This window comes from Myxine glutinosa, chromosome 2 (assembly GCF_964187855.1).
Source record: "Myxine glutinosa chromosome 2, kmMyxGlut1.1, whole genome shotgun sequence".
NCBI classification, from domain to species: Eukaryota; Metazoa; Chordata; class Myxini; order Myxiniformes; family Myxinidae; genus Myxine; species Myxine glutinosa.
In genome coordinates this window covers 166,228,391-166,243,556 of record NC_136262.1, presented here as the reverse complement: position 1 = coordinate 166,243,556, position 15,166 = coordinate 166,228,391, and the positions used below count along the sequence as shown (strand labels likewise).

Here is a 15,166-nt window from a genome sequence, read left to right as displayed (position 1 = left end):
TACATTTCAAACTGATCAGACTAAGCGTTGTCCCTGTCGAATTATGACGTCATAATTGTGGCACCACGCGTGTGCATTTTATTTATTTGTTTGCATCTATTGCCTCGGGATTCTCCGTCTTCGTGGTATTGTGCCTTTTCTGGAAATAAACGTGTTAGTCCTTAAGAGCAGTTTTGAGTGGTGGTCCGACCTTTGCAAACTTTCCACATAAGAAACCATTTCATTTCGGCTCTGTGCCATGTACCACCATCTCTCCCCCAAGCATCTTTTTTTATTTCCTTATCCTTTTCCCAGCACATTGGTTTTACCCACTAGCCTCGACCAATCCCTTTGTACGCATAAGGATCTGTGGCCATAGGGGGAGTAGTTTTATTTTACTCAATTTAACAATTATGATGTGTGTGGTTAAGCTTCGGGATGTGTACCTCATATAATTTGTCCCTAGCTTTTATTGTTTATAAAAACATGAATTCCAGTCGTACAAATTAATTAACATTATTAAATTGCTCGATAGGATTTGTGACGTTGCCATCTCGTTCTGTCATTGTTATGTCAGCTTTGCTTCAATTAAGGTGTGCAGACCATCCATCTTCACAACAATGGATTTTCATTTGACACATCAGAACACTCAGTCATTCAAGGGGGGAGTCATGCGTGTTAATGAATGGCCATCTTGTGTTCCTTCTGACAATACATCTTGTGCAAATATTTAGGTACAAATTTAAACAAATGTGTGTCTGATAGTTCTTCAAACAGTGGCTAGTGCCAAATATCTTCCATTTTCTGGTCAGAGAATGTCAGCCCTAAAATCGACATATTGCACGACAAGGACGATCCTCTGCATCATTTTGGACAGGAACATCGTCATGTTTATTGGCAATTCCCAAAATGCTCCCTAACAAGCAAACAGCCAGGTGATAAACACAGATGTATAATACTAAGTCTGCTAGAATGACTAGCCATAAGATAACGGAATATGAATAACTGTACCTCAAAGTTGGGGCTTTGAGGTACAGTTATTCATAATCACGAAGCAAAAAAAAAGAAAAAAAAGAAAAAGAAAAAAGATGACAATGACATTCAAGTTCAGGCCAGAAATGGGCCCCTACACCGACAACCTTCAAGGAGTATTAAATCAAACAAACTCATTTTTGTCGCTTGTAAAGCCTTTGTGCAAGTTCCAGGAAAATCACCTTGGGGAGGCTGGTCGAGTGGTTGTCAATCAATGACATGAGCCGAGCGTAGCTCTTGTCCTCGTATTGCTGATACACTGTCTGAAGGTTAAGTTCTGTATACACAGCTTTAACACAAGCAACCTTCGCAGGATCTTGACATCCATAGTTCTCCTGTTTGTGAGAAAAGTAGTACAACTTAAACACATTGCCTTGCTTCAATTGGAGAGATCAAAATGTGAGGGGGAAGGTGAGTGGGAAGAGAGGGTGAGGAGGGGAGGAAAAGGGGGGAGGGTGGATAGGGGAGGGAATGAGAGGGGATTGGGGGATGGGAGGGGAAGGGGAGCGAGGGGACGAGGGAATCCCTAATAAATTCAGGAGATCATAATGATCAATTTGGTGCATCACATTCTACAACAGAAAGCTCCATTAGAATGCCACAAAAACATGACTGACCGACCGACCGACCGACCGACCGACCGACCGACCGACCGACCGACCGACCGACCGACCGACCGACCGACCGACCGACCGACCGACCGACCGACCGACCGACCGACCGACCGACCGACCGACCGACCGACCGACCGACCGACCGACCGACCGACCGACCGACCGACCGACCGACCGACCGACCGACCGACCGACCGACCGACCGACCGACCGACCGACCGACCGACCGACCGACCGACCGACCGACCGACCGACCGACCGACCGACCGACCGACCGACCGACCGACCGACCGACCGACCGACCGACCGACCGACCGACCGACCGACCGACCGACCGACCGACCGACCGACCGACCGACCGACCGACCGACCGACCGACCGACCGACCGACCGACCGACCGACCGACCGACCGACCGACCGACCGACCGACCGACCGACCGACCGACCGACCGACCGACCGACCGACCGAGCCGACCGACCGACCGACCGACCGACCGACCGACCGACCGACCGACCGACCGACCGACCGACCGACCGACCGACCGACCGACCGACCGACCGACCGACTGACTGACAGACACACACACACACACACACACACACACACACACACACACACACAATTTTATTCTTATATACATATCTATTCCGTGTAGGAAAATGTTACAAGAGCTACATCTTTCTGAAGCCTCAATTAACACCATTTAAGCCGCATACCATAGCACTTGCTAAATTTCAGCCCAAGTACATCAACCATTTACATTGTACCCTCGACTCAAAAGGAATGGAACTTTAAAATGGTTTTGGTTGGCTCAAAAAGCCTTGTGAACTTCAAAATTGTAATTTACTACCACCTTTTATGCAAAATGGAAACCGGATAAAGCTTCTCTCTCACCCTTCCCTGTTTCTCTAGACTACTGCTCAACTATAGGCCATGATAACAATGGTGAAGAGCTTGTGTATATGCAAACCGTAGGGACCCTTCTGCTATCATAATGTCATGAGTGATCATACAAATGGAGATTGCCTACCAGGAAGTTAATAACTATCTATAAGCCAGCTATACATATAGATTTCTGAAAATAAAATTCAAATTGCAATTTATCACAAAATAATACAAGATATTCTATTATCCTTATGACCATGAAGGATGTTAACTTACTCTGCAAGAGCACGTGTGTGTGTGTGTGTGTGTATGTGTGTGTGTGTGTGTGTGTGTGTGTGTGTGTGCGTGTGTGTGTGTGTGTGTGTGTGTGTGTGTGAGATCGGAGATCTCGAGAGATCTTGTCGGGGCTGTCACGGTTTTTCGAAGCTGTTCCACGATCTTCACGCACGCTCGAAGTTGAGTAATTGTCACATTTGTATTTTTGTCGAAACTGTATTTATCTTACGTGTGTGTACCTTTTGCGCGTCCCTCGGAAGATTTATCGGTGTTAATCTTTCATACCTGTAAAAAATAGTCGAGTATTTCGTGCCACGCGGCCTAGTTGTTGAAGCTTCCGACCTTGAGGCCTGGTTCTCTCCGGGCATCCAAAGCGGTTATTTTTTCATTCGTGTGTTTGTCAAATTTCAACTCGTTATTTTATCGGCCATGCGTTATTGTTTGTTTATAGTTAGTTTTGGTTTGAATTTCCTGTAACTCGTAATTAATTCATCGTGTTCTGCTCCTCGTGTGCGGCCTTGTACCCCCATCGTGTTTGTTAACTTAAGTCCCCAACATCGTGTTTTGCTTGGCTCTTAGTTTTTTCCCTTCTACACCGAACATAATACTCTTTGTGTAACGTTTTAAATCCTCACCCCCCTCCCCCCCCCCCCAAAAAAAACAAACCAAAAACATTTATTTTCCTTTCTCCACGTGTGCTGTTGTCTCATCCTGTACTTTCTGTCCAGGTGTGCTGTTCGCCCCGCCCCCATTATCTCCTTGCCATCCACCTTTTGCCCTGTTCACGTGACTCGTGGTGGTCCCTCTCGGCTCTCCCCCCGTTGGTATTTTGTGCATATAAGATTGTTCACGGTTCTGTTTAAATATTATTTAAATATGTTTAACCTTTCCCCTTCAGTGTTTTATTCAGTGGTATATTACAACACGCTGTTTTTCTTCCTATTTAAAAGGCTTTTCTCAATTTCCTCTCCAACTCATTCCACTTCAAAAAAAAGAAATTCAATATCTTATACATCTCCCTCACTACATGGTCTAAATTCACATTCATTCCATCCCTCCTCCATCGTTCTTAATCGGATTGCTGACTTGAAAATCACAACAAACCCAATTTGTTATCAATGTTCGTCTTTCATTAATCATCCACTTTCTAAACCTCCCCTCTTTCCCCTTCCTTCCAAATCCCCCCCCTTGAACCTACACTCCTAAACTCCCCCCTTGCCCCTCCACTCTTAAACTCCCCCCTTGCCCCTCCACTCCTGAACTCCCCCCTTGCCCTTCCCCTCCTAAACTCCCCCCTTGCCCCTCCCCTCCAAATCCCCCCTTGCCCCTCCACTCCTGAACTCCCCCCTTGCCCCTCCCCTCCTAAACTCCCCCCTTGCCCCTCCCCTCCTAAACTCCCCCCTCACTCCTCCCCTTCAAAAGTCCCCCCCAACCCCTCCCATTCAAATCTCCCCCCATACCATTCCTCTCCAATTCTCCCTCCTCCTCCTCAAAGCTACCTCCTCCCCACTTCGTCTCCCTTCTATCTCATACCTCCACCCCCCCCCCCAACCTTCTACTTTCCTCTGCCCCCCCTCAAACAACCCCTCACTGTGCCTCATCCCTTCACCATCAAACCTTTCATCCTCCTCATCCTTTCCTTTCTTGGAACTCTTCTGTAATCTCTGACACACTATCAACTGCTCTCCCTACCTCCCCCTCTCATCCTTCATCTTACCCTACTCCTCCCCTCCCCTGTCCTGTACCTGATGCTCCCCCTCTCTCTTCATTAACGGTATGGACCTCAAACATCCGGGGCCTTCGCTCAAACCTGACTGATCTCTCCATACAGGTTGCTTCTGACAATCCAGACTTGATCTGCTTAACAGAGACTTTCCTCCTTCAAGATGTCTCTGATTCCTGAATATCTTTTCACAATTGTGTTTTTGTCGTAATACAGGCTTTACCACATGTCGAAACTTTATCTTTCTTTCGGTGTGTATGTAACTATTGGTGCGTCTCTAAAAGTATTCTTGGTGTTGGTTTTTCATACCTGTGTACAGAATCGTCGGTACAGTTCGTGTCGCATATTCTGACGCCTCGTGTAGTACTAGGAGGATACCGTGTCTGACCTTGGCTTGAGGCTTTGTTTCTGTCTCAGCGGGTTCTTCGATTGCGCTCGCAATTCCTTTCGGTCTCTATTTTTCACGTTCCACGTTCGGTCTCTGTCTCTGTTTTCATCCCAACTCAAAAAAAATAATAATAATAATAATAATAATATATATTCCCTTCTCCGTTCTTATCCGTTTCGTTCTTATTTGTTCGTTCGTTCTTTGACCACGTTGTTCGTGATCACGTGTTCACTGTTCACGTCATTAAAAAATGTTTCATCTGTCCCCTGAAGAATGGTATTCTGTCATATTCTATAACACCTTTTTCTTCTTGTTCTATAAAAGGATGCTTTCTACTTGCTCACCAAATCTATTCATTCCAAAAAAAAATTCCATCTCTTACAGCTACAGTGCCTCTTTCATTCATTCCCTAAATTCTCCAGAACTCCACCCATCCTTCAGCGTCCTCAAACGTATTTTTGACTCGAAGGTCGCAAGAAACTCATTTTGCAAGAAATGTTCGTTTCCCATTAATCGTACATTTTTCAAAATCCAATCTCACCCCGCCCCTCCAAATCTTCCCCATCACCCATCCCTTTCAAATCTTCCCCCTTGCCCCTCCCCTCCAAATCTTCCCCATCACCCATCCCTTTCAGATCTCCCCCCTTGCCCCTTCCCTCCTAAACTCCCCCCACACCCCTCCCCTCTGAGACCCTCCCTCACTCCTCCCCTCCTAGACTCCCCTCTCACCCCTCCTCCTCAAAGCGTCCTCCCCGCTTCTTCCCCCTTCCAACTCACACCTTCATCTCCCTCAACCTTCTGCCTCACTCTTCGCCTTCCTCAAACAACACCTCACTGCGCCTCACCCAATCACCATCAAACCTTTTGTCCGCCCCATTCTTCCCTTTCTCCAAGCTGTTCTGAAATCTCCGACACACCTTCAACAGCTCTCCCTACCTCTTCCTCCTCTTCCACATCATACCCTACCGCTCCCCCCCCCCCCCTGTTCTGTATCCGATGCTCCCCCTTCCTCTTCTTTAACAGTATGGACCTCAAACATCCGGGGCCTTCGCTCAAACGTGACTGATCTCTCCATACAGGTTGGTTCTGACAAACCAGACGTGATCTGCTTAACAGAAACCTTCCTCCTTCATGATGTCTCCGATTCCTTGGCATCTCTCCCAGGTTACTCCCTCCTCCGGTATGATAGACCTGAGCCTCGTCCTGGAGGGGGGGTTGCTATCTTTATAAAAAACTCTCTTCCTCACTCACCCTGCACTGCCCTCTCTCCACCTCACCCCCAGGAATACCTTTGGCTACGGCTTCCCCTTCGCTCCCACCTTTTGTTCATATGTGTGTTGTACCATCCACCAAACAGTGATGACTCCATCTACATCTCGCTGTCTGATAACATGGACCAACTTCTATCTACCCATCCCAACTCTCTCTTCCTCATATGTGGTGATTTCAATTGTGACCATGCCAGTTGGCTGGGTGTGGTTACCTCTCTCACCAGCCATGGCTCTTCAGCAAAGGACTTCTGTGACTCACTGGGACTGACACAATCTGTCAATTTCCCGACCCGGATCTCAATCAACGGAGCATCTTCTCTTCTGGACTTGGTTATGACTACCTTCCCTGAAAATGTCTGCTGCTCTTCTTCTGCTCCAATCGGCTCATCTGATCATGTGCTTGTTAAAGTGGACATCTCTCTGACCATTCTCAGAGAGCCTCCTCAGCGTAGACGAGTCTGGCATTTCACTCAGGCCAACTGGCATGGTCTTCAAGCAGCCATCAATCATCTGGACTGGTCTCCCATCTCTACCGCCTCTGACATCAACTCATCCTGGGAATTCTTCCAAAGTAAACTGCTCTCTCTCATGCACAAATTTATCCCATCTCGTCTTCAGTTGTCATACCCCTTCCTCCCGTCCATGGTACACGGAATCTTGTGGTGAGGCTATTGCCCAGAAACAACTTGCTTTCGTCTCCTGGAAAGCAAATCCAATGGAAGGAAATCTCATTTCCTTTCACAAAGCCCGAAACAAGTGTGTGTCCACCCTCAGGAGAGCCAGGAAACAATATCTCTCCATTCTCAGGAGAGAACTCTATCTGTCTCCCTCTTCCAAATCTTGGTGGCGTCTGGTCAAATCTGTTTCTGGCGTTTGTTCCCCCTCCATCCCCTCCCTCACTTCAAACGGCCACACGGCTGACTCCGCGCGTGAGAAAGCTGAAAGCCTCAACTCTGTGTTTGCCTCTAAATCTTGTGTCCCAAACCCATCCCTCTCTGTACCCACCGTACCCAGTCGTACCCAGCTGCTCCTGTACTCTGTGTCCTTTCCTCCTGACGAGGTGGAAAAGTTTCTGTCAACCCTCGACTCTGATTCTGCAACTGGACCTGACGGCATCAGCCCACGGGTCCTAAAATCTTGTTCTTCCGCTCTTTCACTCCCTCTCTCTGTTCTCTTCACACTCTCTTTTGCTCAAGGTCATCTGCCATCTGCTTGGAAATCTGCCAACATCACCGCTTTGCACAAAAAAGGTGCAAAAACAGATCCCAGCAACTACAGACCAATCAGCCTTCTCTCAATTATCAGTAAAGTCATGGAATCCATCATTGCTTCAGATATGAAATCTTTCCTCTTCTCCAATGGCTTGATCTCTGATCAGCAATTTGGTTTCAGACCTGGTCACTCTACTCTGGACATGCTGCTACTGCTTTCTCAGCAATGGATGGAGGTCCTCAATGCCAAACAGGAAATTAGAGCTGTCTCCCTTGACATATCACGTGCCTTCGATACGGTCTGGCACCCCGCTCTGCTCACCAAACTCTCCTCTGTTGGTATCCATGGAAATCTCCACGCATGGCTGGCGGACTTCCTCTCTAGTCGTAGTCAACGTGTGGCCCTGAATGGGTTTCTCTCATCTCCTCTTCCTGTTCAGGCTGGAGTTCCCCAAGGCAGTGTTCTGGGCCCTGTGCTTTTTCTGGTCTTCATCAATGATCTCTCCGACTCTCTTGAAAATCCTCTCTATCTCTTTGCTGATGACTCTACTCTCTGTCGCTCCATTCTTCATCCCTCAGATCGGCAGTCTGCAGCCTCCTCATTCTCTGCAGACCTGGACAAAATCACAGACTGGGCAAACAAGTGGAACATGTCTTTCAATCCTGACAAATCTCACACTCTTACGATGTCTCTCCGAAAAGACCGACTGGACAACCCTCCCATCTACTTTCTGAATAATCCTCTCCAAGAAGTTCTGTCACTCAAACTTTTGGGTCTCACTATCTGCCATGATCTTTCCTGGGAAAACCACATTTCAAATCTGGCCTCCAAAGCCAGTCGCCGACTGGGCATCCTCCGTCGTGCGAAGTCCTTCCTTGGCACACCTGAGCTCCTCACCACGTACAAGGCTTTTATCCGCAGCTCAATGGAATACTGCTCTCCCCTCTGGGCTGGTGCTCCTGCCTCACACCTAGCTCGTCGTCACGCTGTTGAAAGCAAAGCATTCAGAATCATTGGAATCTCTCGCGATGAAGCTAACTCCAAGGGCCTCTCACTCACTCACCGCAGGCAGGTTGGTGGTCTTTCCGTCTTCTACCGACTCCTTTCTGGCCTTGCCCCCCCCAGCTCTCTCTGGGCTCTGTCCCTCAAATATTCCTACAGGTCGCAAAAGATCTGCCTGCAACCCTCTTATGGTTAAACTGCCAAAATCAAGACTCTCTGCTCACCTTCACTCCTTCATTCCTCTTTTCTCTCACCTCTGGAACAAACTCCCTCACTCTCTTCAATCCCACTCCACCCTCCAAGTCTTTAAAACAGCTGTTCACCACCATCTCTTATCTTCCCCCATCCAAAACCTTGATCTTTTCTATCCCCGATAATTTCACCCCAATTCCACTTTTTGAAATACCAACTTCTGTCCTGGAAGTCCTTGGTGTCCTTTTGTTTTATACTTCTCCCACCCCCCCCCCCCCCCTCCTTCCCACGCCTCCTCCCCCCAAGCCCTCTCCCTCCCACACATCTCCCTGCTCTTAAATGTTGTGTGCTCTCAAGTGTTTGTGTGCTTCCCATTCTCTTGTCTTCCGCTCCCTCTTTTTATATATTTTGTTTGTCTGGTTGATTGTGAATGTGAATTGTGATGTATTTTGTTTGTGAAGTAAATGTCAGCTCTTTCACGAGCCTCGATTCAGTATACAAAAAAAAAAAAAAAAAAAAAAATCTCTTCCTGGTTACTCCCTCCTCCGGTATGATAGACCTGAGCCTCGTCCTGGTGGTGGGGTGGCTATCTTTATCAAAAACTATCTTCCTCACTCTCCTTGCACTGCCCTCTCTCCTCCTCACCCCCAGGAGTACCTCTGGCTATGGCTTCCTCTCCGCTCCCACCTTTTGTTCATATGTGTTCTGCACCATCCCCCAAACAGTGATGACTCCATTTACATTTCACTGTCTGACAACATGGACCAACGTCTATCCACTCATCCCAACTCTCTCTTCCTCATATGTGGTGACTTCAACTGTCATCATGCCACCTGGTTGGGTGTGGGTTCCTCTCTCACCAGTAATGGCACCTCAGCAAAGGACTTCTGTGACTCACTGGAATTGACACAATCTGTCAATTTCCCGACCCAGATCTCAGCCAATGGAGTATCTTTTCTTCTAGACTTGGTTATGACAAACTTCCCTGCTAATGTCTGCTGCTCTTCTTCTGCTCCAATCGGTTCTTCTGATCATGTGCTTGTCAAAGTGGACATCTCTCTGGCCATTCTCAGAGAGCCTCCTCAGCGTCGACGAGTCTGGCATTTCACTCAGGCCGACTGGGACGAGTCTGGCATCAATCGTCTGGATTGGTCTCCCATCTTCACTGCCTCTGACATCAATTCTTCCTGGGAATTCTTCCAAAGCAAACCGATCTCTCTCATGCACAGATTTATCCCATCTCGTCTTCAGTTGTCTTACCCTTCCTCCCATCCATGGTACACTGAATCTTGTGGTGAGGCAGTTGCCCTGAAACAACTTGCCTTTGCCTCTTGGAAGGCTAATCCAACTGAAGGCAATCTCAGTTCCTTCCACCAAGCTCGGAACAAGTGTGTGTCTACCCTCAGGAGTGCCAGGAAGCACTATCTCTCCTCACTCAAGAATGAACTCTCAAACCTGTCTCCTTCCTCCAAATCCTGGTGGCGTCTGGTCAAATCCGTTTCTGGTGTTTTTTCCCCCTCCATCCCCTCCCTTACCTCAAATGGCCACACAGTTGACATCGCACGTGACAAAGCCGAATGCCTCAACTCTGTGTTTGCCTCAAAATCTTTAGTCCCAAACCCATCTCTCTCTGTTCCCACCTTTCCCAGTCGAACCCAACTGCTCCTTGACTCTGTGTCCTTCTCTCCTGACAAGCTGGAGAAGTTTTTGTCTAACCTCGACTCTGATTCTGCAACTGGACCAGACGGCATCAGCCCACGGGTCCTAAAATCCTGCTCTGCCGCTCTATCTCACCCTCTCTCTGTTCTTTTCACCCTATCTTTTGCTCAAGGTCATCTGCCAGCATCCTGGAAATCAGCAAACATTACCGCTTTACATTAAAAAGGTACAAAAACAGATCCTTGCAACTACAGACCAATCAGCCTGCTCCCAATTATCAGCAAAGTCATGGAATCCATCATTGCTTCGGATATGAAATCTTTCCTCTTCTCCAATGGCTTGATCTCTGATCATCAATTTGGTTTCAGACCAGGTCACTCTACTCTGGACATGCTGCTTCTGCTGTCTCAACAATGGATGGAGGTCCTCAATGCCAAACAGGAAATCAGAGGTGTCTCCCTTGACATATCACGTGCCTTCGATACGGTCTGGCACCCAGCTCTGCTCACCAAACTCTCCTCCTATGGTATCCATGGAAATCTCCATGCATGGCTTGCGGTCTTCCTCTCTGGTCGTAGTCAACGTGTGGCCCTGAATGGATTTCTCTCATCTCCCCTTCCTGTTCAGGCTGGCGTTCCCCAAGGCAGTGTGCTGGGCCCTGTGCTTTTTCTGGTCTTCATCAATGATCTCTCCGACTCTCTGGAAAATCCTCTCTATCTCTTTGCTGATGACTCCACTCTCTGCCGCTCCATTCCTCTTCCCTCAGATCGGCAGTCTGCAGCCTCCTCACTCTCTGAAGACCTGGACAAAATCACAGACTGGTCAAACAAGTGGAACATGTCTTTCAATCCTGACAAATTTCACACTCTTACTATGTCTCTTCGAAAAGATCGACTGGACAACCCTCCCATCTACTTTCTCAACAATCCTCTCCAAGAAGTTCTGTCGCTCAAGCTTTTGGGTCTCACTATCTGCCATGATCTTTCTGGGAAAAGCCACATTTCCAAGCTGGCCTCCAAAGCCAGTCGCCGACTGGGGATCCTCCGTCGTGCGAAGTCCTTCCTAGGCACACCTGAGCTCCTCACCATATACAAGGCTTTCATCCGCAGCTCAATGGAATACTGTTCTCCCCTATGGGCTGGTGCTCCTCCTGCCTCACACCTAGCTCGGCTTCACGCTGTTGAAACCAAAGCTTTCAGAATCATTGGAATCTCCCGCGATGAAGCTATCTCTGAGGGCCTTTCACTCACTCACCGCAGGCAGGTAGGTGGTCTTTCTGTCTTCTACCGACTCCTCTCCGGCCTTGCTCCCCCAGCTCTCTCTGTGCTCTGTCCCCCAAATATTCCGACAGGTCGCACAAGATCTGCCAGCAACCCTCTGATGGTTAAACTGTCGAAATCTCGGCTCTCTGCTCACCTTCACTCTTTCATTCCTCTTTTCTCCCGCCTCTGGAACAAACTCCCACACTCCCTTCAATCCCACTCCTCCCTCCAGGTCTTTAAAACAGCTGTTCAGCACCATCTCTTATCTTCCCCCATCCAAAACCTTGATCTTTTCTACCCCCACTAATTCACCCCAGATCCACCTTGTTTGAAATTCCAACTTCTTTCCTGGAAGTCCTGGCAGTGTCCATATGTTTTATACCTCTCCCCCCCCCCCCCCCTTCCCATGCCTCCCCCCCAAAGCCCTCTCCCTCCCACAGATCTCTCGATGTCTCTCGGTCCCTGCTCTCAAATGTTGTGTTTGTGTCCTTCCCCCTCTCTCCCCATCTTGTCTACCGCTCCCGATGTTATTTGTTTTGTGTCGGTTTGTCGGTTTGTCTTTCTGTGTGATTAATGTTCGCTCTTTCACGAGCCTCGATATTGTATACAAAAAAAAAAAAAAAAAAAAAAAAAAAGTGCTGTTGTACCAATACACACAGTTGTGCCATGCTCCCTGGGGTGAGTTTTTTCTTCTTACTTATATTGTATCAAATAAAGTCAATCTCAAGTTCTAAGTAACCCTTGGCACAACTTGCATGTGGAATAGTTACAATATTGCACTAGTTTGTCACTTTAGACCCACATTTAGCTTCATAAACCAATTACCTCACTTGTAGCGGACTATATCATGATTAGCCCATTCTTAACCATAAACCGAATGGTAATTTTATGCAAATGTGGTTAAATCCTTGGGTGTAATTAATGAGGATATGAAAAATTAGAACGCCACTCTTCGACGTCGCGACATCAACCGATATGCCGATGCCCACATTATTACATCAATATAATACTTGTGTCAAGATTGATTTTAATCCCTTCAGCTGTTCTCAAGTATCGCATTTTTCCCTGCCATGACCTTCGATATTGAAATGTAATCAGTTCATCTTCGCATCATAATATATACTTATGCCAAGTTTGATCAAAATCCTATCACTGGTCCACAAGTTAGCACGGTAACAGATTTTTTAAAACCTAATGGGACCTCTGACCTTTGACCTCTTGACCCCAAATATAATTCGTTAATCTTTACCTCATTATACATACTTGTACCAAGTTTGACTGAGATCACTTCAGCCGTTCTTAAGTTATCGTGGTGGCAACGAAAACCGATCACGGATGCACGGACGGACAGCCCAAAAACATAATGTCTCCGGCGACTTTGTCAGTGGAGGCATAAAATGCTGTTTTCATGTTACTGATAGACTATCAGCTATTGCACGAAGATTTATCTTCCAGGAAGTCAGTCAGAAGATATTCATTCACCTCCAGAAGGGTTCTCTGCTCTGGAGTGATAATTTTGAGGGCCTGAACGATAAGCCAGCTGCACTTGTTGTCCTCAATGTCTGTTCCAACTTTTCCAGTCACCTCTGGCTCTCCATAGCAGTCCAAGTAATCATCCTATAAATTCCATAAGAGAGGCACATTAACAATTTGACGAATTGATGGACGTAACAATTTGTTGATGACATAATAGTCTGGGATCCAGTCACCAAAATTTGAGAGAACCTGACATGGCATGTTATACTCTTTGTTTGTGTTTTTCCTATTAATTTGGACAATAAGGTCTGCTGAATGAGAGGTCTGCTCTGCCGGAAACCTTGCTAAAAAAAATTGTGGCCATTTTTGTATATGCGCCCTTTATTTTTTGACCGAAAAATGTGAAAAATGTTTTTTTTCTTAAAATCCTCAGTGGGTTGTGTAGGGTGTTTCCCACACATAGACTTTACTTTGGCGGGCCGCCCAGGTATATTAACGGCCACCCAAGTAAAAAACTAAAATAAAATAAAATGTTTTAATTTAAAAAAAAAAAATTAAGCCATCCGTCTGAGAGAACGACGTGACCCACGACACCTGCGATTGATTAACTAGTCTAGTGGACAATCTCCCCTCGCTATACCCCTCCCCCTCCCCTACTGACAATTGCGCGCTCTGCAGAGATCAAAACACAGAGAGAGAGCGAGAGGGTTCTCTGGACAGCTTTTCAAGACGCGGACACGGTGGATATTTTGGATGGATATAGCACGGACGAGGTAAAGCAACTCGTTTTCTTCTTATTGTGTAATTGTTTTCTTGACTTTCATAGAAGCTTGAATTCTATGAAAGCAAGCGGCAACTACAGTCACGTGAAAAAGTAAGTACACCCCATGTAAAGTTTTGACTTTTTCAACACATTTCAACATACAGCTATTTGATCTTCATTTCAACAATATTGATAGATAAAGGTGATATAATATAACAAATATCATGAAACATTTACATTTTGTAGTCCATTGTATAATTTAAATAAACATAAATGCAAATTCCACATGTGGATAAAGTAAGTACACCCTTGGCTCTAATAGGTGGTATTGCCCCTTGGCAGAAACAACCTCAAGTAGGCATTTCTTATTACTGTCCACCAGTCTCTGACATCGACTGGGAGAAATTTTTGCCCACTCCTCCATGCAGAATTCTTTCAGCTGTGCGATGTTTGAGGGGTTTCTTGCATGCACAGCTCGTTTCAAATCCCCCCACAACATCTCGATGGGATTTAGATCCGGGCTTTGACTTGGCCATTCCAGAACCCTCCATTTCTTTCTTTTCAACCCTCCATTTCTTTCTTTCTTGGTGGATTTAATGGTATGTTTAGGGTCATTGTCATGTTGCAGGGTCCACCTTTGGTTGAGTTTAACTTTCCGACAGATGGCCTCACATTATCCTCAAGCACCCTCTGGTACAATGAAGAATGCATGGTGGATTTTATGATGGTGAGCTGCCCAGGCCCTGATGCAGCAAAGCTGCCCCAAACCATAATATTTCCACCACCATGCTTTACAGTTGGTATCAGGTTCTTGTGGTCAAATGCTGTCTTTGGTTTTCGCCAAACATGTCTTCTGGTACTGCGGCCAAATAGCTCTACCTTTGACTCATCTGTCCGGAGCACATTGTTCCAGAAGTGCTGGTCTTTGCCTAGGTGTTCATTGGCAAACTTTAGTCTTGCCCTGATGTTCTTTCTGGACAGCAAAGGTTTCCTCCTGGCACACCTCCCATGTAGATCAAATTTGTGCAGCCTCTTTCTAATGGTAGACTCGTGCACTTTGACATCAATAGTGGCAAGAGCTACCTGTAGGTCCCATGATGACATTTTGGGGATCCTTAGAGACTTCTTTCAGCATCTTGCGGTCTGCTCTCGGGTTGCACTTGCTGGGGCAGCCTGGCCTGACCAAGTTGGCAGTTGTTTGGAATCTTCTCCACTTGTAGATGATCTTCCGGACAGTTGAATGATTGATTTCAAATTGTTTGGAGATCTTTTTAAATCCCTTCCCAGACTCATAGGCATCTATAACCTTCTTTCTGAAGGCCTCAGAGAGCTCTTTTGATCTAGCCATGGTGACGCCGCACACTTCAACAACAAAGAGCAAACCAAACTAAATGTCTGAGGTTTAAATAAGACAGGTTCCTCCAAGATCC

At 46.8% G+C, this 15,166-nt stretch overlaps 1 protein-coding gene across 2 annotated transcripts in view; it reads right to left on the bottom strand.

Annotated features, from left to right (window-relative positions):
• Positions 1-839: 839 nt before the first annotated feature.
• Positions 840-15,166, bottom strand: part of FDPS (farnesyl diphosphate synthase) — a 32,910-nt gene continuing 18,583 nt past the window's right edge. Inside the window, exons 10-11 of one of the 2 annotated variants that reach the window (XM_068097750.2) lie at positions 12,980-13,114; positions 840-1,346 (exon numbers count right to left, since the gene is read on the bottom strand). In XM_068097750.2, coding sequence (XP_067953851.2) covers positions 1,146-1,346; positions 12,980-13,114 — 336 coding nt within the window. In that variant the 3' untranslated portion in view covers positions 840-1,145. The remainder of the gene's footprint in view (positions 1,347-12,979; positions 13,115-15,166) is intronic. The other variant, XM_068097751.2, reaches the window with a different exon arrangement.